Source organism: Meriones unguiculatus, chromosome 11 (assembly GCF_030254825.1).
Source record: "Meriones unguiculatus strain TT.TT164.6M chromosome 11, Bangor_MerUng_6.1, whole genome shotgun sequence".
In the NCBI taxonomy this organism is placed as follows: Eukaryota; Metazoa; Chordata; class Mammalia; order Rodentia; family Muridae; genus Meriones; species Meriones unguiculatus.
In genome coordinates this window covers 3,672,377-3,697,675 of record NC_083359.1, presented here as the reverse complement: position 1 = coordinate 3,697,675, position 25,299 = coordinate 3,672,377, and the positions used below count along the sequence as shown (strand labels likewise).

Sequence of the window (25,299 nt, the reverse complement as noted above, 5' to 3'; positions counted from 1 at the left end):
CCACACCAGCAAGTCATTATGTGTCCAGAAGTCGCTAACTGATCACATCCAGGCCCGTGTGACCGACCATCACCAGGCTACATCCTGCGACCAGCAGGGCACCTGCCAGCAGAGGTATACACCAAGACCCCTACAGACCGTAGCAGCGAACCTAGTTTCTCTTACACGTCCCCTGTGGAAACAGCGCGACTGTCGGAAGACTAGGGAACAGGCCGGTGAGGAGTCACAATGAAACGAGATGCAGAAAGACTCTGGAGCCCCGAGGACAGAGAATGCCCCGACTCCTCACCCCCTTGGGACACCCCTCTTGTAGTCCTAGTCCTTGTGGCTAGGCCCTCTACAGCGGTGTGATGGCTGTTAACTTGACTACATCTGGTACCAAGTAAAACCCAAATGCCGGCTGCACCTGTAAGGGATCTTCTTAATTCTTAATTAAATCACTTGAAGTGGTAAGACACACGTGTAACCCACATCTCTGAGGTGAGAAAGATCCACCTTTAACCTGGGTCACAGCTGCTGGCAGCCTATCTACAGGACATGGAAGAAGGATGCCAGCTCTCTCTCTCTGCCCGCTTGCCCTTACTCTCACTTGCTAGTCCAGCCCTTCACTGGCATTAGAGCCTACTTCTTCAGGAGTCTGATGTTTACTGAAGACGAGCAGAGACACCCTGCCTTTACGCCATGCTAATAAAGCCCATAGAGATATATACTGAAGTGGGGAATGAGGCAAGGGGAGGTGGCCTTTTACTTTGTAGGGGCTCCACCGAGGAGATGACCAGAGATCTTCCCTGACTCTTCTGAGAACAAGGCCCAGGCTGGACCAGCCCATCACAGGAAGCCCTCCCGTTGACTCCCACTTCCCTGGAAGCCAGCCATGGTTTTCAGAGGGAAGTCAGCCCCTCCATACAGGTCGCTGGTCTGCACAGGGCACGCAGCACCTGCTCATGGGAAACAGGCCACCACATGTTTTTCCATGAAGAGAGAATGTGGGGCCAGAAGGAAGTGAGGGTCCCTGAGAACATGGCCGGGTCGGGTTTCCCACGAATGTGCTGGGCTGCAGAGAGCGCTGGCTGTGTTTGTCCTGGATCACCAGACAGGGACCGCTCAAGAAAACCCAAGTGCTTCCAGACCGATGACAGAGGGCCCAGGCCTGGGCTGGCCCTGCCACTGACTCTGAATTAATACCTCCTTCTCCGTGGACTGCAGGTGCCTTCTCTGTAAGGACAGTAGCCTAGACTCCACTAAAGGTTTTGTCTCCATGGATCCAGAGTGTAGACTTTAACCTCATGGCTGTGTTTATCACAGGGTCCTGTGTGAGGGCTGGGGAGGGGCTTGTGTTGTGGGGTGCCCTGCCTACACCCACTGGTGCCGTGCCTAGACCTTACCATTGAGCAGACGTCTAAGAACTCTGGTATGGTGGGGCCTGAGACGGCTGGTGTTGACACTGGCTTCACACACCTAAACACGGCTCTTACCTTCTGCTGGGTGACATAAGCAAGGCCCGGCCCCTCCATCAGCTCACGGGCCAGCTGGAAGTCTTCTGGTGCTCCTATGAGGAATCTGGCTACTTTTTTCTAAGTACCCTGGCTCTGGGGGCTGAGATCAAATGGGGCCCTCAAGAGGCAGCAATCTGGAACGCAGGCTCGTGGGAGGGAGGGGTGCTGGCTGAGCATCGGCCCCTTTGTAACTGGGGGACAGAGCATGCACAGCCTCAATCCAGACACCATCTGGCTGTCCCCGAGGCCTCCAGGAGCCCTGCACACTTACGACTTTGGCCTCATGTTAAGGACTGAGTCACATGCCAGGCCCCCGGGATGCACACCCTGCCATCCTAATCCCAAGTGCCCACACATGAGACAAATACGGATTCTTTAAAGAGGGAGTTAAGGTAAAAATAGGTCACCGGAGTAGGTTCTAATCAGGGACAGGTGTCCTTGCACAAGACAGGGACGAGGCGCAAGGCGGCTACAGAGGAAAGGCCAGGTGAGCACACATGGCCATCTGTGAGCCCAGGAAAAAGGCCTGAAGCAGACCCCTCCCTCCTGGCCCTCAGAAGGAATCTGCCCTGCTGGCACCTTGACCTTGGATGCCTCCAGAACAGGGGGAGATGAACTAGCCATTGTCTAAGTCATTGGGTGCACAGGGCTTTGTTCCAGCAACCCAAGCTGACTGGGTGCCCATGAGACACCCCAGGCAAAGCCACCTCTTTCTCAGGGGCTCTCCCAGGCCAGTGTCAGACATTAGGGGAGACTGCCCTGCCCTTCATTAGCTTGTGGGGTTTCTCCGGGCGTAGCTCTCCCAGTGAAGTCACTGGCCGCTTTTGGGAAGGGAGAGACCCCCTCTCCGTGGTGGGCCACATCTCTGGGCCATCTGAGACTCTAGCAAGCTGGCTGGGCACCAGCTGGCGCTTCCACAATCCCTACCTTTCCTCCCAGCTCAGTTCCTCAGGCCTCGGGATGCTAGCCAACACTTCCAAAAGGGTGGCCAGCAAAGGTCAAAGCAGGGAATGAAGTTGGAGGGTCGAGGCCCAGCAGAGGCCAGCTGAGGTCAGCAAGTAAAACCTGCAAGCAAGAGATTCGATGGGCCCTATCTCAGAAGAGACCCCACTCCTGGCACAGAGAGAGAGAGAGAGAAAGAGAGAGAGAGAGAGAGTTGTGGTGGTGTTAGAAGTGGGTGTGATGGGTCTTACTGATTTCAGAGCTATAAACAAGAAGACCCTGGGACAGTGTCTGAGTCCTTAGTCCATTTTCTGTGGCTGTGACAAAAATGCCAGCCTGTGGCTTTAAAGCAGTCAGCGGAGCGTGGGTGCACACGCCTTCAATCCTGGCATTTAGGGAGTTGAGACAGGGAAGTTAGGAGTTCTGGGTCAAAAACACAAAAAAAATAAAGAGGAAAGAAAAGAAAAAAAAAGTGTGTTTAACTCACCGATTTAAAGGCAGAAAGTCTAAGATTGGGTGGCCCTGCCTGTTTGGCCTCAGGTAAGGGAACACTTCCTTAGACCACAACATGGTGGACAGGAAGAAAGAGAAACAGCTACTGTACAAACCCTCCGTCAGACAAGGAGCCAAGGAAACACAGAGAGCCAGGCTCACCCTGTGCTTCTCTGTGTTAGTGCGGAGCTGAACCCAGGGTTGAGCTCGGACTCACTCTTCTCAAAAAAACCCACTGTCAGGGGAAGCAGGGCCCCAGGAGTCTCACATTCATCCTCTCCCAGCAGTGAATCCCTCCAGCCCCAGGGCCTCACCTACATCTCACACCTCTCCCAGGCAGGTCCATCTCCGAGTTACAGGCCAGCCTGGTCTAGGGTGAGATCCAGGCCAGGGCTACACAGAGAAACCTTGTCTTGAAAAACCAAAAGGGGGGAAAAAGAAAGTCCAACACCTCCTAACATTGCTACACTAGGGATCAAGCTTCCAAGAGCGAATCTCTGGGAATGCACCCAAGCTACAGCTCTGGGGAAGGAATCTCAACTATGGTCACTGTAATTTGCAGAGTAAATTCACTCCTTTTGCTGCGTACCGCCACAGATTTTTATCATAGATGCCGGTTCTTCTAACCTCCCTCAGGACACAGCAATGCCCAGCTCTGCCTCTGCAGTCAGCCTCCACTCCTGGTTTCACCTTTTGCAAAATGTCTTCTCCGGAAATTGCACAGTATTTACAAGTTCTACTTGTGCAGACGGGATTTCCAGGTATGCGATCTGCTGAGCCCGAGCTTTCGCACTCCGCCGACTGTGTTTTCGACGCAGCAGCGAAAGAACTAGCTGTTTTCTCAGCAACGCTGGGCAGTTCCTCTTCAGTGGGGATGCGTCCACTCTGTCCGAGACACAGCCTTAGGCTGTCGCTAGTTTTGGGGCAACTGGTGATTACAAATAAGACTGTTCTAAGTACCTGCCTACAGTTGGTTTTTGTTTGGCTAGGTTTCATTTCTCTTGGGAGGAATACCTGTGAGCAGGTCCAGGTGTTGTGACGCGCTTGGGCCTTACTTTCCAGGGCAGCGCTGGGCAGCTGCGTTGTATGGCATTCCCACCCTCGGTGGGTCCCTGTCCTTGCCGAGCATTTGGAATTAAGTGGCTTATTTATTATTACTATGATTTTCAATGAGAGGGGCCTGAGCATGATTCCAGTCTGCATTTCCCTCGTGACAGCTAATGTTTCCTGTATTTACTTGCCATCTGTCCAGCCTTGAGGAAGTGTCTGTTCAGACATTTTGCCCATTTTTAATCGGATCATTTGCCTTCTTGTTGTTGAGCTTTGAGAGTTCTTTCCCCCAGTTCACACCCTTGCTGGGGGACAGGGGCATGGGGAGACTGAGCGAGTGAGGACTGGTTCTCCCCCGTGGCTGTCTCACAGAACATACCCCTCCGCACTCTTGCCCTTGGTTTTGCATGGGCGTCCCGTGCTTTGGGGAGAGGATCTGCCTTCTCTCCAGATGCCAGCAAATGGTCCTGCCCTGCGTTCTCTCCTTCCCTTCTGACCAGGCCCCACCAAGCCCTCTGCTGCTTCCTGTCTCTGGGGCTGTCTAAACTGTTCTCTCTAGAGCTTCCCCACACTGGCTTTCTCTTCCAGCTGTTTATTTCTTCGCTAAAACTCACCTCATCTCATAGTTAGCTTCTTTTCCTCTTTCTCAGTGTTGTCAACCTCCCCCAGGAAGGAAGTGCCACAGAACATCTTAGATACTCAACAAACACTTGCAGACTCAACGAACCAATGATCTCAAACCGACAGCAACGTAACTCAGGCTCAATCCTCTGCCTTCTCCTCTGGAGAAAGGCCATCTCATTCGTCGTGTGCATCTGGAGGAAAGGATAAGGCAGGGAATGGGACTTCCAATCCCTCACATCCTGGGCCACCGCAAACTCACACTCTCCGTGCCCACGGGGTGTGGGGAGCAGATGTGGATATCCACAGGTGATCACCAGTCTTCGCCTCAGCTGTCTGTGTCAACCTCCTCCAAGCCCGGCGTTCCCTTCCCCACAGCAGTTGCTAACAAGGCACCGAAGAATAAATGTTTTAGGCTGCATGGCCTTGCCTTCCGTCTGACACTTTCACAGCGACGTGCAGACAGCAGGAAGTGCCTAGGGGAGGGGAGCCCACAATTCTAAACTGGGTTACGTGGCTCGCTGTGATCTAGCAATCTGTGGTCTTCCTGCACCTGTTCTACAGTTGAGAAGAAAGTGCTTAGCATGTTGCCGGAGTGCCGCTGTGTGCTGCTGCAAGGGTGCGCACAGGCTGGGACTGGGAGGACCTGAGATCTTGGTCCAGCCCAAGCACCTGACCTAAGGCAGCTAAAGCAAGATGGTGAGGATCAGCCCAGGCTCTGGCGGACTGCACGCTGGAATGCTGTCAGGCAGGTGGGGCTCAGATGCAGCCCAGTCTCCTGAGTGGCACTTTCAGAACCGTGCTTGGCTGTATACAGCTGTCCCCACCTTTGCGCCCCACCCCCCACCCCCACCCCCCAGCAGCTGCAGGGCATCTCTCTGCCCCTCAGCTCATCCATCATTTTCTCTTCCAAAGCATGCAAATCCTTTATGGACAGTGTGCAACAGTACCAGGGCACATCCCTAGGACCCTGCCCAGTCCTGTGGGAATCAGTCACACAGTCCACTCAGGAGCCGAGCCCTTTGACGGAGAGGCCAGTTACCAAGTGCTACATTCCACACCAGGAGCTAAATGAGCCTAAATGGACAGGGCATGCCTGTCAAATTACCACCTAAATAATTATATTTGTACCCATAATCAGTCAGCTTTGGTCAGAGAAGATCTTTTTTTTTTTTTTCCAGCTGGTAGTGAGAACTGAAGAGGCATGTATCTGGCCTTAGTGCTGAGAGTAAGAACTGTTAAATTCTCAGCCACGGAAGGGGCTTCTCTATTACCCTCGCCATGACTTGGGGATCTCCATCAGAGATGGAGCAGGAAGAACTAAGAGCTGGAGGAAGGAACATAGGAGGAGAGATCGCTGCCTTAGGGATGTGGCCTCGATAGTGCACGTCTGATTCCACAACAGTTGTGATTAATGGCTCAAAACACATTGGGCCTGTCCCATCATTGGGAGAATACCTCTCTCCTAAGACATACAGACTGATACAGTAGCTAGGGGGAGGAGCTCTCAAGGCTCCACCCCTCCCGAGTGGCTGTAAGTCATTAATGGTCACTGGGGAAGTGGGAGAGATTTTCCTCAGCGGTGCGGCCATTGGTAAGGTCTCCCGGCTCCTGTAAATATCCCTCATCCTGAACTGTATAAGCACCCCTAATGAAACCCATTGGGTCATCCAAATAAATAACTAACCACAGAAAGCAAACAGCAAAGAAACTAAACATGCCAAGGCCTCCATTCTCTGTGCCCACTAACGACTGTGAGGCTTCTGGTGCCTCCGTTTTCCAGGACTTATACAAATAACCACAGCGTGAGCATGGAGAGTGCGCATGCTGTGTGCCAGTGCCCCACTTAATTCACACCGTGGCCTAAGAGGGAGGAGGGCTTGCTCTGCCCGTCTCCAGACAGGAGGGCTGAGGCATGCCTCGCCCAGGGTACGCCTGAGCCCTGACTTGGAGCCTGGATGCTAGGCCCACCTGATGTTCTTCTTCAGCAGAAGCCCCAAGGAAAGGCTACTTCCCAAACCAGATATCCTCAAACACTCCTGACTGCCATGCCCGGAAGCATGGAGAACCTGGGGAACTCAAAGGTCAGGGTCTTTTCTAGTCAAGCACTGAGAACCCTGGAGAGAGTGCTGGAATGAGAAAACACCAGAACAAAAAGGACACTCACACCCAGGGGGAGTAGAGCCAGCAAAGATCACAGGAAGGGATCCAGGCCCCCCCCTGGCCCGCCCGCATGGGGTAAGGGCTAGTCACAGGATGGAGGACGCTGGTCATTTGTAACGACTTCTGAACAAAATCACCTTATTTCCTGGATCTTCCTAATCACAAACACATGACTCTAAAGAATGACCCCCCCCCAATGGAGGAGACCTAACTTTTTTTTTTTTTGACTCCAGAAGAATGGTAGGTAGAATGTGGACTGTCATCGCAGACATGGGCTCAGTGCCTTTCAGAGACCTGAGATGACTAACTCCACAGGTAAAATGACTGAGACTTAAGGTGCTGTGAGATTAGCCCAATGTCCTGGAGACTGTCCACATGGGCCCTGTAGATACAGGAGCCACACCTGTAGCTGCAGCTTTGACTCTCACATCCCCAAGAGAGCATGGTGAAGCTCTGCAGGGTCTAGCTGCCTCTTTCTCTCCTTGCAAACAGGAGGCCACTTCATGGATGGGGACCTTTGCGCTCAGAGCTAGAGCTGCATTGAGCAGCCACTGACGACCTCCTTGCCTGAACCACCCAAATTCTGACAGGAAGTAGAACTGCCACAAGGGACCAAAACAGTGGGTGAGTATACACGTTCGTGGGCTGAATGAGGAGTAAGGTGACTTCCACAGAGGCAGGAAGTGGGGTGCGGGAGGGACTAGCTCTGCTGGGTAGACCCAAGCACGTGGGCATCAAATGGTGTCTCACCCAGCAAGATTTCAGGGTAAAAGAACTTTAAGCGCCCTCCAAGTTTTCATCAAAAGGGTCTTTAAAACATTTGCATTTGTCAATTAGTAATCTCTCCTCTCAAAGGAATAAACTGTAGGGCCTGGGGTACCCCTAAAGACTTTCCTGAATCCATACCAAAGGCAACCGGCCATCTTTATTTCTTATACACCGACCCTGCCCCAGCAGCTCTCAGCCTCAAAGACCTTTTCCAAGGTCAGGTGTCTACATCTTGTCTGGACCCATTAATTACACCAGAATCTCTGGGCTGGGGCCCAAGCAGCATTTTGCAACATTCCGGCTAATTCTCACACGCAACCAAGAATGACAAGTTGGGAAAAATAGGCTCATGATGCCAGGAAGGGAAAGGAAAACCATCCAAGAGAAAAACAACTAGGGTTGGGAACAAGGGAGACAGTTCCACACAGTGGCCCTAAGAGGCTAGAGAGGGCTGGATGGGGTTTCTCTCCCCCCCACCCCGACCCCCAACCCTTGGCGGAGCTGTAAGAAGAGATAAAGGGCGATGGGAGACCAAGAGCACAGTGCATGGCTGGTGAGCGCTGTCTCATGCTTCTGTCCCGCTAATGATTGCATCTTCCAGAGGCTCGGGCACCTTCTTAGCAGCCTCCTTTCAGCCACATTCAGCGCAGAAGTGAAGGGGGCAGGGCAGAGCGGGAAGAACAGGCTGCTGCTCAGTGAGATGGAACGAGGGCCCTTTGTGATGGGGGAGCTAGATGTGGTGGTTAATTTCTTAATTCTCATCACAATTCGGTTCACGGGAGCCTCCTGGAATGTCTTTATCCATCACAGATGGTTTGGGGAAATGATAAATTAATATTGTTATCAATGGAGGCATGGCCGAGATGGTTAAATAGCAACGTCCTCTTTGCAGGCTCTAAAAAGAAAGTGCCTGCTAAGTCCATAAAGAAGTCAGACGGTAAACAAAAACTCCCATCCTCTGACAGATTCCAGGATGAGTATCATTCACAAACCATTCTGCAGAGAAAGGGGAGAGATTCATCTCATCTGACTTTGTATAGGACAACAGCCCACACCATAATGAGGCTGGCCCAGCGCTGTGAAATCGTGCTGAATAGCTGGGAGTGCAGCGGCCTGTTCCCTGGGCATGTTTATTACAGCCCTTTGTATGCACCAACCCTGCCAGTCCCCAGTTGCTCCTGAGCTAGGGGAGGGGAGAAAGACCCCAACAAATTTGTTGCTATGAAACTTCCCAAATGGGGAGACTGCATAGTAATGTTTGGAATCAAATGCCCTCGCTCCAAGCTGTTCTTGTCTGGGTCTACCCTTGCTCGACACTGAACAAGGTCTCAGGCCAGCCAATCACCAGCAGTGTATGGGTGGCCTTGGGCCCCCTGCCCGGGCCCCTCCCAGGCCCTGAGGAGTCAGGGGGTAAAGAGGGCCCCACGGCCATTCTCGAGCCAACTTGGGAGTAGAGAGGGCCAGTCATCCCAATTCCTCTGTGAAATTAGGGTAAAGCAAAGAAGTGCAGCCTTCCTGTGAGGGCCTGGGGTGGGGCTCCTCGTGTGTGGGGCCACTCTCAGAGGCTAGGGCTAGGGACAGAGTGATACCCACAAGATCTGGACTCCTCGAAGAACCAGCTGTCAACACACACACACAACTGGGGGCCAACAAGCTTGCATGCAAAGATCCATTGCTTAAACCATGCGGCCTAGAGGACAGGCAGAAGGGTCCTACCATAAGGGAAGGTATTTTCACCCAAGAGATTCAGGGGCATACCTCTCCCCACACAGCATCTGAACTGATCCTAAGGCTGCTTCCTGCCTAAGTCACCAGGTTGCTCTTTTGCAGGAAGTACCTATAACGGGTATTCAAAGTTCCCACATCCCCCAAGGAGGTGACACCCAGGAAGGGAAGAGCAGGAGGCAGAGATCCAGAACTCTCAGGAGAGTCCTTCTCCGCCAGTCAGATGGCTACTTCTGTCACATTAGACACTTAATGGAAGTACAGCCTTTTCTCTCCGATCATGGAGCAAGGCCTGTTTTTCACAATACACTTTTCCTCTCCTCACCCATCAGGGTGCAGGATCAGGGAAGCACTCTCCCCACACCAAGGTGTGGGGTTCCTAAACCCCTGGCTTCCTTCCACACACCCATGCCTGTCTCTCCCTGACCAAGATCCACCTTAGCTTTCTCCCTCCAAGTTTATCCTGGCTTCCCACTAAGGCTGGGGACAGCCACCAGCATCTGAAGTCGCAAGAACCGGAACATACCCTCCTCTGTCTAGCCCCGGCTGGCAAAGAAAGCTGAGCATCTCTGCCCCAAAGGCAAAAACCAGCAGGGCAGGAAGTGCCCAGCATCCTTTGGCACAGAGACCCTGGACCTTCCTGTCCTCAGCACAGGACTGTCCACTGAAGTAGCTGCCACGGGTTAAAGTTCTTGGCCAAATGGCCAATAAATCTGTGCCGTGCCACTTGTTTACAAGATCCCAGCTTCTATCTCTTCTGGAAAAGAGACAGCAGATACTTCGGATATAGGAAAAGGAGTTGGATAGCTTCCAGCTCTGTTCTCCAAAGACCCCAGCCCCTCTCCCTAGCCTTTCCCTGCTCACGCCTTCCTGGCAGTGCAGAATGTCATTCCCTGGGCCACCTGCCTGGGCTCCATCTCCCAGAGCATTCTCTCCTGAATCTGTTGTCTTTCTGATTTAGAAATAGGCCCAGCCACTTTCAGGCTCAAATTCCCTTGGCAACCAGCAAAGGCAGCCGATGGCCAAAGATGTGGAAGGAGAGCCTGTCTTGAGAGACACCTTGTTCATCTGTGCATGCGAATCCAGCAGTTCTCTCTCAGAGCAGAGTCTGCAGAGCCCAGGCGGGTAGTTGCTGTTATTTGGTTATTAAGGATGTTTTCTACACAAGCAGAGGTGGCCGGATGCTCAGAGGGGCACACACTTGAATGAGGCTCTGCCACTGTGGTTTTGAAAGTCTTTATCACCTTTGCATCAGGAGTCCTGCTTTTTTCACTTGGCTCTGGGTCCCTCAAGTTACACAGTCAGTCTGCACATAGGTGCCCAACATCTGGTGTCCTTTCGGTACGAAAACACCTCTGCTTCATTCAGAGGTGAACCACATCCAAAAGGGGTCCTCCTGCCCCAAGGTTCCTAAAGACCCATTGTTTCCCTGAATGTAAACATCTCAAGCTCAGGCCTACTCTGACCCTAGACCCCAAACAAAGGAGCAAGAAATCCTAAGTCCCTGGAATTCCCAAAGGCTCATGTGGAGTCGGGAGAGGTTACTTTTCACCCCCATCTCATTCAGTTCCCTGGCATTTCATCAGCTCCTCTGAGTCCTCTGACCATTGCTTGCTTCATTTTTGTTGGTGAGAGGAAAAAACAAACAAACAAACAAACAGCAGAAAGTTAAAACATTAGTGCTTGTTTTGGTGAACAAAAATAGTCTCCTCTTAATTTTTTTTTTTTTTTTTTGGTCCTGAAGAGTAAAGCTATTTGCAGATGGATTAAATGTTCCTTCTGAGCCCCTGATCCTGAAACTGCCAGCCTCGCTGTGATTGTGTGTGTGTGCCTGTGTGTGTGATGGGGTGGGAGGGGGAGGCAGTGCGAACACATCCAAAGAAATGAGTCTGTGAGGGGCTAGAAGAAGAGGGTCCTTTGTCCCGACAGTAAGCCTGGCGAACATGACTCTCTTTCCTCTGGTATGCGGCACACCTGCGCTGAGGAGAGGCTGAGGAGGCGGGAGGCAAAGGGGGCGAGCTGGGAGCCTGGCCCCGCACCCTCATAAGGGGGCACACCTACTACTTTCTTCTTTCAGCCTGTCTCCATTGCCCCTTTGTTTTGGCTTTCACCTCCAAATTCCAGGGAGGCCTGGACAGGAGGGAGAGAGAGGGGAAGAGGGACAGAGGGGGATAGAGAGAGAGGGAAAGAAACTGACAGAGAGACAGAGACACAGACAGAGAGAAAGAGACAGATGCAGAGACAGAGAGAGAAAGAGAGAAACAGAGGCACAGACACACACTTGTGTGTGGATACACCTCAGTCTAGTCTGCTTTGTAAGAGAACTAGAAAAAGAAATGGAAAGGGCGGAGGGGAAGAGCAGGCCCACGTCCCCGGCTCGCCAGACGCCCTACCTTTGCAGGCCTTCCGGTGGGTGATGGGCTTGGCCATGTCTCGGTAGAAGCCCTCCTTGCAGTAGTGGCAATGGCGGCCGGCAGTGTTGTGGCGGCAGTTGAGACAGACGCCCCCGCTCTTGCGCCCCGACAGCTTGTAGAGCTCCATGTTGAATCTGCAGCGCCGAGCATGGAGGTTGCAGCTGCAGGCTGTGGGGAAACAGAGAGAAGTCATCAGCACAAGGGGGTGGGGGGCTGACACCCCAGGAGAGGCCCATCTCAGGTGCCCTGTCCCAGCAGGACAGCCCTCACTCAGGGAGCCTTTCCTTAGCTCGCTCCCTGGCACTTGTAAACACTGAGTGAGTAGTTCACATACCACGGCTGAGGCCTCCCACACCGCCACGACCTTGGACTTGCAGCCTCCGGAGCTGAGTGTGCTTAAGTCCCTCAGCAGGAACAGGCCATACCCAGGTGCCCCAGCCTCCACCTCTACCATCGGCTTGCCCCTCTCCTTCCCACCACCCAGCACACCAGGACCCTCAGCTTCCATCTCTAAGGGTCTTCTCCTTGCCAGTACCACTTCCATTCGCTTCCCTGGCCTACACACTCAGCTTGGCATCGTAGAACCCTACCCACCTTCCCTGATGCTCTTAAGATCCAGCTCCTGCATCTCACACCATCTCTCTGCTCATAACCCACAAACCAGCTTCCAGCTTCAAGTCTGAGGTCTCTCGTTGGACCTAAAGGCTCCTCCTCCACATCACCCCTTCCTCTCCATCCTGCATCTGTCTGCCTGTATCTATGGCACTTAAACAACTGTATGGATCCAAAATTGGCGGGGGCAGGGGGAGGGGGGAACGGGGCGGCACCTGGATCTATACTAAAAAGCACTCATTTCATCACAGCTTTTAAAAGAATGACAACACACATTTGGTATCAGCACAAGAAGAAAATACATAAATGTTTGCAAATTGTCCAGGGGAAAAGACCTGCACACGATATCCACCCGTGTCTATGACTACAGAATAGGGAGGCACATGTCCTTGTGACTCATTTTCATCTCCGTGTATGTACTGCCTGTCCAGGACATGGCTCAACTTTCCTCTCTCTCTCTAAGCTGTAAATGTCTTTCCCGATTTCTTATTGGGACGCTGTTTTTACGTAGGTTCTTTTCTTTACAACTTCTACTTGAATTTTGCTCTCCCTTGTTGTAAGCTTTGTTAAATGTTCTTCCAGGAGACAGTCCCCAAATCACGTGCCCATGAGTCACTTGACTGACAAGCAGAGGTGGAGGAGGGCTTTCATGGAGGGGTTGATGCATTGCCTGCCCTGCAGTCCAGAAGCAGCTGGAAGCCAGCTTGGACCAGAGAACAGATCTGGCTCCCAAGAGCCTTGGAAGCATTCCTGAGCAGGTATTCCCAGGTGATGAGTCCAACCAGGCACACACAAACTGCATCTCTGCCTTCTACGTGGAGGGCCATCACACATACACCCTCTGTCTCTGGGCTCACTCAGGGAGACGCTCTGGGCTCAGCCAGCCAGCCCAGCACTGAGGAGTCAGTGAGGAGTCCTGGCTGGCTGCAGGTAGGCCTCCCTGCTGCTACATGGCCTCAGGGAGACGCTCTGGGCTCAGCCAGCCAGCCCAGCACTGAGGAGTCAGTGAGGAGTCCTGGCTGGCTGCAGGTAGGCCTCCCTGCTGCTACATGGCCTCAAGGAAGACGTATAGAACAGCTGAAGCTGAACTTACAGGCCGGAACCTGGAGCTGTCCCACAGGAACAGAGCCTGGTGCGCCTGCTCAGGCCTGGGGATCTGCAAGGACCCCCGGGGTCACTGCCCTCCTCTGCACACAGAATGGCCTCACAGCAGCAGCTTTTGGTCCTTCTCAGAGGCAGACACACAGCCATGTCTCCCTGGGCGGGAAAGAGCCTCTAAAGGAAGCTCTAGCTGCCTAGCACCCAGCAGGCCTCTCTGAGCCCTTCTGGGAATGAGGGGCTGCTTTCCTTACCCCTTGGGAAAGCTCAGGCCAGAATCTCCTTCCAGCATACCTCACACCAACAAAAGGTTCTTCCCAAACAACTGGTCATACAAAAGAAAACTCTGAGGCCAACATCAAAAAGCACCCCCTGCCCCTCCTCGGGCTGTCAGGGAGCATCAAGTGATAATCTCCCATGCTCGGACTTCTGCGAAGTATTTTACAGCTTGTTTTCTTTTCTCTTTGTTTTATTTTCTCTACACAAATGGAAAAATGCACTGGGCAAAGGGGCTCACATCTGGATCCCTCCGGCCCACAAAGAGGTGTCAGCCTGCTCCCACCAAGCCATGGGCCCTGCCTTCGAGAGACACCCTAATCCCTCGTGCCTTCCTGTTTACCTCCTGATTCTCTCCCAGGCAAAAATATTGGGTATTAGTTTCATTATCAGATTTCAAGGCGGGAAGGAAAGGGCAGCTTTGTGAGAACAGAGGTCAACTGAGGAGAGATGGGGGTGGGGGAAACAGAGAGCCTCCTGGGGGACCAGCCTGGCCCAGATCAAGGAGCCAGATAGACTACCTGACTTGGTGTTTACCTAGGGGGTCTCCTGGTCTCTCATAGAGACTCTAAGCTATGTCCGTGCTAGCTAGTGGGTTGGGATAAGCCAGATTCATCTCCTGTAGTTGCATATCAGGCTCGTGAGGAGTGGCAGCAAGGGGCAAGAGCAGCAAGGACCTCCCCAACTCCGTCCTTCAAACAGAAACTGAATAGGAAAGAGAAAGGGGACCAAGAGCCAACTCCCATTCTCCTTCCCCACCCAAATGTCCTCTGAGTCCTTAACTTCCAACTTTAAGCCACTTCATTTACGTCTCCTGCCAGCTGGAAATTGCCCAGTCGTTGAATACCTGCAGGTGTGAAACAGTCAACACACACATGTATACTGCTCCAGCCACATGCCGGTCTATGCATGAGCTGTGGGAGATGCAGAGATAGAGGGCGTATCGCCATCTCTAGCTCTGCTCAAGGGGTTCCTCCCTTCACAGGCGAAATGGTCAGACAGAGGAGCACGCGCATTAGAAGTCACACTGACCATATGGGACGGGTGCCCTTGATCAACTTTATTGCTTCACTGGGGACAAGCAGAGGGTTGGACCTGCTAGCCCACAGCAAGCCTTGATTTCATTCTTGTACAGCTGAGAGAAAGCAAACACTCAGAAGACATGGGCATGGATGAAGTAAGTGGGCTGATGGCTAATGAATTGGTATGGGTGGGTGGAGTAACTGATTGGTGAATAGATGGATAGGTGGGTTAGATGGGGGTAAGATGGGGGGTAGATGGGGGGGTAGAGGAACAGGCTGATGGATAGGCCCATGGGATGAATGAGTGAGATGACGTGGTGGATGATAGATGGATGGACAGTAGCTGTAGGCTGGGGTGGAGAGATGGATAAGTGGATTGGTGGGTGGGGTGGCTAAGCAGATGGGTACATGGGTAAACAGATAGGACAGAGAGGATTTGCTTCCTGGCCCTCATCCTAAACGCATAGTCTTGTAATTATCCTGTATTCTTACTTTGAAATAATTTAAACCAATCTTTGTGCTCTGATTAAACGATTTAATTCCATTTAAATAGACTTGAGTACTTTAGCGAGAAGACCCCTCATCTATGTGCCATGGACCCTCTCTCTCTAGGGCTCTGATCACAGAGAACTGACTCTTGGCTGGTCAGTGAGTTTACAAAAACATAGGTGTATTGATCTCTACCCAAACACCTGACAAGTTAAACTACACACCTACAAAGAAGAGCCCAAGTCCAGAAAACACCCAGAAGCACTTAATTTCTGTCTTTGACTCTCCAAAATTCACATGCTTCTGGCCTGTCAGTGAGAACAGGAAGGCCATCTGGGCCTGGCCCTGTCAGAAGGCCTGGTCTCAACCCCAAAGCCCCTTCTCTGTCGTTCAACCACACAGAACCATGAGATTAGATAACAGGATGGACAGACAGACAGATGGATGAATGGATGGGACAACCAATAGATGGTTTCATTTCTTCCTTCCTCTCTGAGGCAGTTCTTTTGAGAAACTTGCCTGTGTTCTTTATACAATGGCTAAGAGAATTCTGGACTTACATGCCTGCCTCTGGGCTAACAAAAATAACCCACAAAACACCAGCTGCAAACTCCGTCCTTTTTTTCTTTTGGTTTTTTGAGACAGGGCCTCACTATGTAGCTGTGGCTGTCTTGTAATTCATTGTGTAGATCAGGCTGGCCTTGAATTCACAGAGATCCACCAGCCTCTGCTTCCCAAGTACAGGGATTAAAGGCATGAGCCACCAACCCAGCCAGGTTGGATGCTTTATATAGAAAAAGCTGATCTCTCACCCTGAGTTCTCTGTGCTCCCCCTCAGAGGCACACTTCGAAGCATGTAGATCATCGCTTCCAGTTTCCCTCACTTCCTGTTTCTGGAAGTACTATGTAAAGAAAAAAAGACCTACCCTGGTTTGATATTAGGAAGTAAAGGAAGCTAGACCGAGTCCTGCCTCTTGGTGCTTCTATTCCCAGAGGAGTAACAGGTCTCTGAAAGACCTGGGATCACCCAGCTACGGGCAAAGCTGCTGGGACAGACAGGAGACAAACAGCCACCTTGTTGGGACCAGATAGAGAAAACAGGGCCTGCAAAGAGAACAGGGGAGCGACCAGGATGGTGTCCCTTCACCAACCCAACTGCGTCTGCGCACTGGTCCACCTGGGGATCCGTCCAGCTGCTTCTCTGCCTCTGTGGCAGGTATGACTTCACAGCCCAGGCTGGCCTTGAACTTTCACTGGTCCTCCTGCCCCAGCCTCCCTCCCAAATGCTGCGATTACAGGCGTGTACCACTAAGCCAAGTTCCAGATGTTATGTCCATTCCCTCTCTCAGATGAGTTTCATCTGAGCCTCAAACTCACTATGTAGCCAAGGATGTCCTTCTAACTTGTGATCCTCCTGCCTCCCCTTCTAGGTTGACAGTTGTGTGCCACCAAGCACAGCTTAGGCAGTGCTGGGGACAGAATCCAGAGCTGCTCGCACACTGGCCAAGTGCTCACTCCACAGACTGAGCCCGCCCCCGGCTCCTCCAGTCCCGTATCTAAGTATCTAACCAACTCCCGGGCCATGCTGCTGCTCCCAGCCTACAGACTTGGGTTGACCGAGGGAACCAAATGGAAAGGAAACCGGTTGGACTGTCACCCACCCTGTGAAGGAAGTGCCTTGCAGCAGAGTGGGGGGTAAAGCTGACAGCGGGGGGCCTCCGAGGAGGTGGCGGCCTGAGCTCTGGCTTCATGAGAAAAGCTCCTTAAACAACTGGCACAGAGTCATGAAAATATTTGAGAGCCATTTTTAACAGTTGGAGGCTACTACTGTTTTCTTTTATTTATGATCTTGCTACCCTATTTAGTACACTATTTATTTAGAAATTGCTTGTCTCTTGTTTATTAAGCGTAAATTTTCCTCCCGCAGTGTCTTCTGGGCCTAGTTTGTAGCAACCGTGAAAAGGTGTGGCCGAGCAAACGCTGCACAAACCTGGCTCCTGCCTGCACCAGCGGTTCTAGCTGAGCTGAACTCTCAATGGCTCTCTCCTCCTCTGAGAGGCTGATGAAAGCTGTGCCCAAACAGCCCTGGCACCCACGGCAGTTTGTGTTTAAAAGTTAGCTGGACCAGGGTGATCCTGACGGCCAGTCCATTTACGCAGCAGTCTGCAGTAGATGCTGCTTTGTATCTGGGGAGTCCAGTTGAAGGGACACTTGGGTAGTCCACAACTCTTTACCGAATGCTACTAGAATCCAGGAGCTACACAGGAACTGGGATGCAACAGTGAGCAGGACAGAGCCTCTGGAGATATCCCCAGGGGCAGTCAGTTGACGCTGTTGTGTTTGTTGCCTCAGCCCAAGGCCCACTACTATTAGAGATTGTAAGCAGAAATGCCAAAGGACCAAAGACCATGCAGTAGAGACCACTCAAGGTAAACCCAAGGGCATGGGCAACCACTAAGGGGACAGAGGGGACACGGCCCAGGAAGAGTGTTCTCTCGGGACCACAATCACTGAAGCTACCTCTTTTCAGCTTCAATTTAATAAAACCACTGGCAGATGTGGTCCCCAATGCACGGCTGGGAGAAAGAGTGTGGGAAATGGGGCTGATAAATGCTTCAGTCTTCCAGAGGGAGAGAACACTGTGAGCCACTCCTCAGGGTCTGGGGCAAAGCAAGGAGCTCCCCCTGCTTGGAGGTTTCCCATCTCCCTGTCTTGGGTCAGTGATCTGGGATCACCTGAGCAGGTGATGGTCCTTCTGACTCGTGATCGGGTCAGCTGTAATCCAACCACATCACGGCACCAGGGTAACCCGGCTCACAGTGTCCCATACCACCATAGACAGGGAGAGCACCATGCTGAGGTATTTTGAAAGAGTGGCCACATAGCTTTCATTACAGTCTGTTGCAATGGTTGCTCTGTTCTTACTATGAGTTATTACTAATCTCCTACAGACACAGGAAGAGTATTGTACTATATATGTTATATTCACAGTGCTTGCTATCATGAGTGGTTTAATGTAGCCACTGATATATTGGAAAGCAAGCAAGCAAAACACACACACACACACACACACACACACACACACGGGGGGGGGAGGTCGGGGGGCTGTAGTTTCCTCTGAGGTTGGAACAGGCTGAAGGGCTCTAACAGACGACTAAAGAGCAGTGAGTGAATAAGGGTCCACTCCTCAACTCCCATCAGCTCAGAAGCCCCTGAAGCCAAATTCTCCCCAGAGTAGCCCTTTCTCAGTGCGCCCTCTTGGAAGCCAGGCTTAAAGAGCCCTTTATCCTAAGGTTCCAATTTGAAAATAAAATCTGACTACCTCTTCCCTACCAAGGCTTTATTCTGATACCAAGAATGCTGTGGGTGGTAGGAGAAAGGGGGAAAAATGTGGGAAGTGCTTTGGAAACCCAGTGTCCCAAGTGAGTGGCTCAGGGAAGCCTGCCTGCCAAAGACAGGCTTTAGATGGTTTCTGATAAAGTCCCTGAGATAAGTGGCTGGTGTTTGTTGAGGGCTTAGGGAGCTTTAGCCAAGTCTGATCACAAAGCAGACCTCTGTCAACAGTCCTTCAGGCCACTAATAGGGCTGAGCAAACACGATGGTAACAAGTTCTTCACACCTGTGGGGCTTGGGAAAGGTTCGGCCCCTTTGTCCACAGGCAGACAAAGAAGCTGCCAAGAGAGCCTGGGCCCCCAACCAGCCGGGCCTCTGGGCATCTGGAGAGGGGCCCAGGGTCAAGACAGACAGCTTGAAGTCTGGCCAGCCCTGTGTCCCTCTGTGAGCTGAAACAGCTCCCACCAGACGGGAGACCCTCCAGTGAACGGAGTTCCTGTGAATGGGTGGCAAAGGATGTCCTGAGTTTGGGGCCAGACCCACAGGAAGTATTAACCCAAGAGCACAGCCAAGGCTTAGCGGCTCATTCTACTCCCCCACCCCCGTACAAGGCCACTGTCCCCTCCCCTCTGTTGACTGCAGGGCCATCTCCCAAATCTACTTGACCTCTCGTCATTTTTTCCACTGACTCCCTTTCTCTGTAAACATCTTGGCCTTTTCTTTCCTCTGCCCTTTTTTGGCTGCTCTGCCTCCCCCTAAGGCTTTGAAATGATCCTCTCCTAACTGTCCCAAGCCTTCCCTGCGCAGGACAATTCAGGGTGTGCACTACACAAACACCCCTCCCCAGCCCTCTCTGTGGAGGAAATGCCGAGGTCTGGGTAAGCCCCAGGCAGTCATCAATTCTTTGTCTGCACCTCTCCTCAGTTCAACCCTTTGCAGAGCCTGGCCCCAGGGCACCAGAGGGTGGGCCTAGCTCTAGCCTGTCACCTCTCCCTAGAGAGGCCATCCCTGGCCTACTATGCACCATTCCCAACTCCAAGCCTTCCTCACCTGCAAGCAATCCTTTGCTCCAAATGTCTGAACATTCCTCTCAACTTGTCACCGCCCTGCTCTGGAAACTTCCACAGCTGCCCGCTTCTGACGAGATGCAAAGTCCATTAGTCTCAAGGGCAGAGGTCCAGGGGACTGGAGAGGTGGCTCGGGTTAAAAGCACCCACAGGATGCTCTTCCAGAGAACCCAGGTCCAATCCCCAGCACCCACACAGCAACTCACAACAGTCTATTGTGCGGCCCTGGGCACCTAACGCCCTCTTCTGACCTCTGTGGACAGCAGGCATGCACATGGTGCACAGACATACATGCAACAAATTCCCCATCAACATGAAGAAAAAAAAGGCCCAGAGACTGAGTTACAGCAGAAAGACCCCACCCCACTCCCACTCATGACAGAGCCAAACAGGAAAGGAGCTGTTGTTCACCCAGGACAACAGAGAGCTTGGATGGGAGTGGCCTTCCCTGCTTGCCTGGTTCACCTTCTTATGGAAGAGATGGGAAGGCTGCGGCCGAGACTTGGCCAAGGACCTGGCAATAGTTAGCGACAGCCAACTTGCCACCTAATGAGTGCAGGGCACCTTGCAGACCTCCTTCCTGGCAAGAGTTGCACGGTCCTGAGCTTGATAACCCTCCTTCCTAAAGGCAGGTCATATCCATAGCAAAGGAGGTTGCCTCAGAAAAGCTCACCCCCTCCCAGGGGTGGAAGGCACCGCCATCAAGTCCTCTGCCGTGGGACTCCGCCCTGCCAGATGCCCGCTTGCAGCATGGGGCTTCCTTCCAGTCGCTCTCCCCCAGAGCTGGTGCACAGGCTCCATGTGCTGGACGCAGGGGAGCTGGCTCGCCAGCGGAACGAGCCAAGCCTGGCTCCCAGCTCCCTGGAGTCATTTCCCATCTGTAACGGGTCCCATCACCCAGGCTGGCACACTGGGCGGGACCCCAGGGGTGGTAGGGGAGGCTGGTGTCCAGGGCCTAATGACTTGCAGCTACTCTAGTCTGCACCGCCGAGGAGGAATGCGCAATCGCGGGGACACAGCTCCCCGGCTGCTTCCTGCTCTACCTGAGCAGCTAGCTAATCCAACCCCCCAGCTAAGCTCCAGCCTACAGCTCTACGGGAACCCCAGGCTGCACGCTGCTCTTGGCCTCACTGACACAGGGCCCGGATCAGGAAGCCGACAGGCTTCAACAAGATCTGCAGGGAGTGATGCTTAGGACCTTAATACCCCCAGGCTTGCATGGCGACCCTCTATCCCTAAAAGGTCCCCTACCCTCACCAGCCCATACCTTGTCTAATGTGTGCTGAGTCGTGGATAGTGCCGGTGAGTCCCGGAAGCTGAAGGGTCCCTCAGAGTGGGCAGTCCCACTGGGCTGTCTGGGTCTGCAGGGCCTGTTTGTCCTATGCCACCTTGTTCCTCCTGTACACGTCCCACTGCTGACTCGGAACCGAGGTTTGACGGCCTCTCTGTTTTCAGTGCAGGGTCTCACTAAGGAGCTCTGGCTGTCCTGGATCTCACCAGCCTGAATTCACTGAGATCTGCCCACCTCTGCCTCCCAAACGCTGGGATTAAAACATGTGCCACCATAAGGAGATGAACAGGAAAAGGGAAGGCACTGCCGATTGGAGCTTCCCCACTGTGAGACAGTTAGAAATTAGCACATCGCTCTGCCCCACCCAGGCACTCAGTTTACTGGTTCCTAGAATGCCTTAACTTCACATGCAAAGATCTCCCTATTCGGAGCAGGGTGGAAGAAAGCAAGTAGGATTTAAGTGACCCAAAATAAGTAACAAAAGAGCTTTTCATCAGGGCATTCTCTGTGGTGGAACTCATCAAAATCCGAGCTCCAACTCCGGATCTGGTTATTTTAATCAAATCAGTAGGTAAAATTTATTTGGAGATCAGTAAGGGGCTTATGGGATTATAATTAAAGACTTTAATTAAAAATCATGTCCTGGAAGAGAATGCGGATGACCCGCCATACAGATGGAATGACAGGGGACAGCAGATTCCAGCTGACCAAGGGCGCTGGAATGGGTCACGCCCAGAGGTGAGTGGCCCAACCATCCCTGGAAACATTCAAGCAGAGAGGACAAAACCTAGGAGGTTCCAGATCTACAGAGGAGGTGAAGCCTTCAGCTCTAAGACCCTTCAGACGATACCTCTGGGCCTTGGGGCTGAGCAGCTGCCACAGCTTGCAGCTAGGTCTGGCCCAGTGAACGCTCTTGCTCAGGAATTAGGACAGGGAGCCAAATCTGCAAATGACGCAGGTTCCTCAGAGTGAGTGCTGTGCATGTGAGGAGGAGATGCAAATACAGGGGCTTTATCTGTAGAAAACAGATCCAAATAGCCCTCCTGGAATGGTGTCACTCTGATAGAACACAGCCACGAAAGCTGTAACCCTTCCTCCTGGAGGCATGGATGAAATCTCTGTGCTGGACTGGCTTAGGAACATGGTGAAGCAACGGAACAGTAGGGATGGCTGAGTTGGGGCTCAGCAGGTAAAGGCACTTGCTGTTAGTCAACCTGAGTTTGACTCAAAGGGAATTCACAGGGCGGGAAGGGAAACCCTATTCCTGCAAGCTGCCCTCTGCCCTCCATGCTTGCGTTCTGGCAACAAACAAATAAATAAATGCAGCAAACAAACAATGCAGCCACATCTGGTGGGTTTCAAAAACAACTGGACACAGCAGCCTTCTGTGGAAATGCACCAGCACAACTGCCTCCAGCAGGCACCTCTGTGTCAGGCCAGCATTGTGAAGTCTCAGCTGCCAGATGCCATAAGCATCTCCCCTGGATTTAAGGATGATACACCACCCTAGAGTCTAAGCAAGAACCCTTATGGGGAAAGGGGAGCCCGTGTCAAGGAACAGAAGGGGCCGGACTCCTTGGCCACTTGCCTTAGGTCTAGGCCCTGTGCCTGTCAATAAGAAAGGCTGTCCCTTCCTTGAAGCCTTGTCCTTACAGTGAAAGGGAACTGAGTGCCCAAAAGGAGCGGGGAGCTCATGGGAAGTCTAAGAAAGAGAAGTCAGAGAACACAGGCCAAACCATAGCCTGAAGGATGAGGGAGAAGTGGGTACCAGGTGGTACTTGGGCTTGGTACTCACAAACAGAGCAGCTGATACCTGCCACAGCTAACTCTGGCCACCCGTACGTGAGCAGGTGATGTGCCCAGCGTGGCTCTGTGCACCCTGGAGCCACTTAGTCTCCACAGCCTCAAGAGGCCAGATTATAAGGCCCCTCGCTCAAGCTGCTGTTTCCTGTGTATTTCTACCCTAAACACACACACACCTCCTTGAAGGAGAATTATGAAGGCTCTTGAGGAATGTATATGAGAGAGTTTGGGGGCTTTTGAGGGATTTCCTAAATCCTGGGTTGCTCAAGATTCATGACTTTGGAAGCAAAAGCTAACCTTCTTCACTAGGAGGCCGGGATAGAAAGATGGCTCCAAACACATCACTCATGTCTTCACAGTGGGGAACAGGTCCCAAGACAATCCGAACCCCACGGGTACCGAGACCCATGGCTGCTCAAGTCCCTTCCATGGAATGACACAGTGTTTGACAGTGTCTTCTATGAAATGAGAGGGACGCAGTCCTTTCTATGAGCTGACATAGCGTTTGCACCTACTCATCTGCTATGTACCTTCAATCACCCAATCACCTCTGATTAATTCTGGAAGAGTTAACAACAGGTAACATGATTACACTGGACAGTTAAGGAAATGCTAGGTAGGAAAAATTCTGTATAGTCCTTAACACAGATGCAAATGCTTTTCAGATGCTTTTGATCTGAGGTTAGCTGTCTCTTCTGGTGTGGAACCCAAGCACAGGAAGGTCCAACCAGGCCATCGTTTGACTACAGGAAGCCACAAATCTTAAAAGGATGGAGATGCTGGACCCTGATTCTGTATACTTTATCCATGCCAGAGACATCAGGTGGAGGAGGCCTTACTGTCCCCATCCTACAGCTAAAGATGTTGAGGCCCCCAGAAGCTCCTGTGTCTCACAGTGGTAACAGGGCTTTTAGGAAGCCGCTCAGCACACACCCCCCTCAAGTCCCTGGGGCAAAGGGCAAAGCAGATGCACCCCAGTGATCTGACCTGTGCATTTCTCTACCTGGAACAGAAGTACTGGGGGCACAAGCTAGGCCAGGCAGGGTCATCTTCAGGCTACCCTCAGGTAGTCTTTTCAAACATTTTCCCAGGGTTTGAAAACCAGACAGGTCCCTTGTACAAGTCTGGGGGTAGGGAGCCCCGTGTGATCGCCCACATTTCTTGGCTTTGGCACTCCTGGCTGCTTTGCATGTGGCTAATTCCCTCGGCGTCCTCTGTAATTCCACAGTAATGTGGTTTTAATTGTCCCCAAAGTGGGCCATTCTTCCTTTATTGTGTAGTAAATTTCCCTCCAGAGTTCAGATTTCATGCGCCAGCACCAGCCGAGGAGCAGGCCGGCCTCAGGGGGAGGCAGTGCTGCCTCATCGCTGGCCCCTGGCCCTGGCCCTGGCCAGCCTGGCTGCTTCTCACTCCCTTGGCCAGTAGCTCCATATGGGGGACCATGAGGCAAACATGAGGACCCTGAAGGGAGGGGCACAGATGAGGAGGCAGGGACACCGGTCTGTGGTTCTGTCTGGAAAGCAAATTAACTTGACAAATGCAAACAAGCTGCACAGCAGATTCACTGAGCTACAGGATGGGCTAGCTCGCTGCGCTGCTGTGTGCTCGTCTGCATCACCGGCAAATGCCACGAGGCAAGGCAACAGGTGCAGAGGAATGAAGGCACTCTGAGCCTTTGTCACTTCCCACCTGTGGGCTGGGCCCGTCACCTGAGCTGTCTGCTCCTCCTTGCTGGGCCAGAAAAGAGGAGTAGTTACAGCCCCCTTATCAGATGAGCAGAGGCCCTGAGCCTCAACTTCATCCTTGGGAGGCAAGGAAGTGGGTGAGTCTGGGGCCAGACAGGCAGGTTCAGATCCTATCTGTAGGGCAGCACAAGATACTTGAACTTGGCTGTCTGTTAACCTCCCATTCATTAGCCTCCTTATCTAGGAATGAGGACAGCGATGATACCCACCTGCCAACAGCGGCGGACATTACTGTGACCTGATGGACAAGATTTGTTCCAGCCATCCCTAGCATACCTAACAGAGACGCCAGAGATGCCGGGCTCAGAGGTGGTCCATGTGCCAGAGTTCATCACTGGAGGATGGATACAAGCAAATGGCAGTCTGCTCAGGACACCACACCAAGGGGAAGTCACAAACAGGCCTCCTGGGGGGAGGGGTGTCAGCCACAAGATCTCAGAATGCCCAGGTGAGACCAGCATGTCTCCAAGCAGTTCCTGGTTTAAAGTATGATGGTCCTTGTGCTGGCTTGATGTGGTCTGTGTCCATACCCATGGGTTTAAGTGTCTGTCGCAGTGAGAACACAAGGTAGAGCAACACTGAAGACGAGCCATCTCTCGAGAGCACACAAAGGAACTTCCCTGGTAGCCTGCCGGGCGTTCACATGGCGATCTAATGCCTTTCAAGAGGGGAGAGCCAGGACCGAACAGCAAGGAGGAAGACAGAGCAGCTAAACCAAGGATGGAAAGGAACATGACGGTATGAGGTACAGGAGGGGGGCATGCCACCAACACACACCTCGGTGCTCCCGCTGCAGACATGTGAACTGACAGGCATCCGAGCAGTGGGGCTGAGAGAGTCCCACTGAGGCAGGATGCTGTGCGCCCCACGAGCCCCAGTGGAGGAGAATGCA

At 52.5% G+C, this 25,299-nt stretch overlaps 1 protein-coding gene across 1 annotated transcript in view; it reads right to left on the bottom strand.

The window, feature by feature from the left end:
- The window catches only part of Ntn1 (netrin 1), a 163,171-nt gene that overhangs the window by 48,065 nt on the left and 89,807 nt on the right, over positions 1-25,299 (bottom strand). Inside the window, exon 3 of the mRNA XM_021642502.2 lies at positions 11,651-11,839. Coding sequence (XP_021498177.1) covers positions 11,651-11,839 — 189 coding nt within the window. The remainder of the gene's footprint in view (positions 1-11,650; positions 11,840-25,299) is intronic.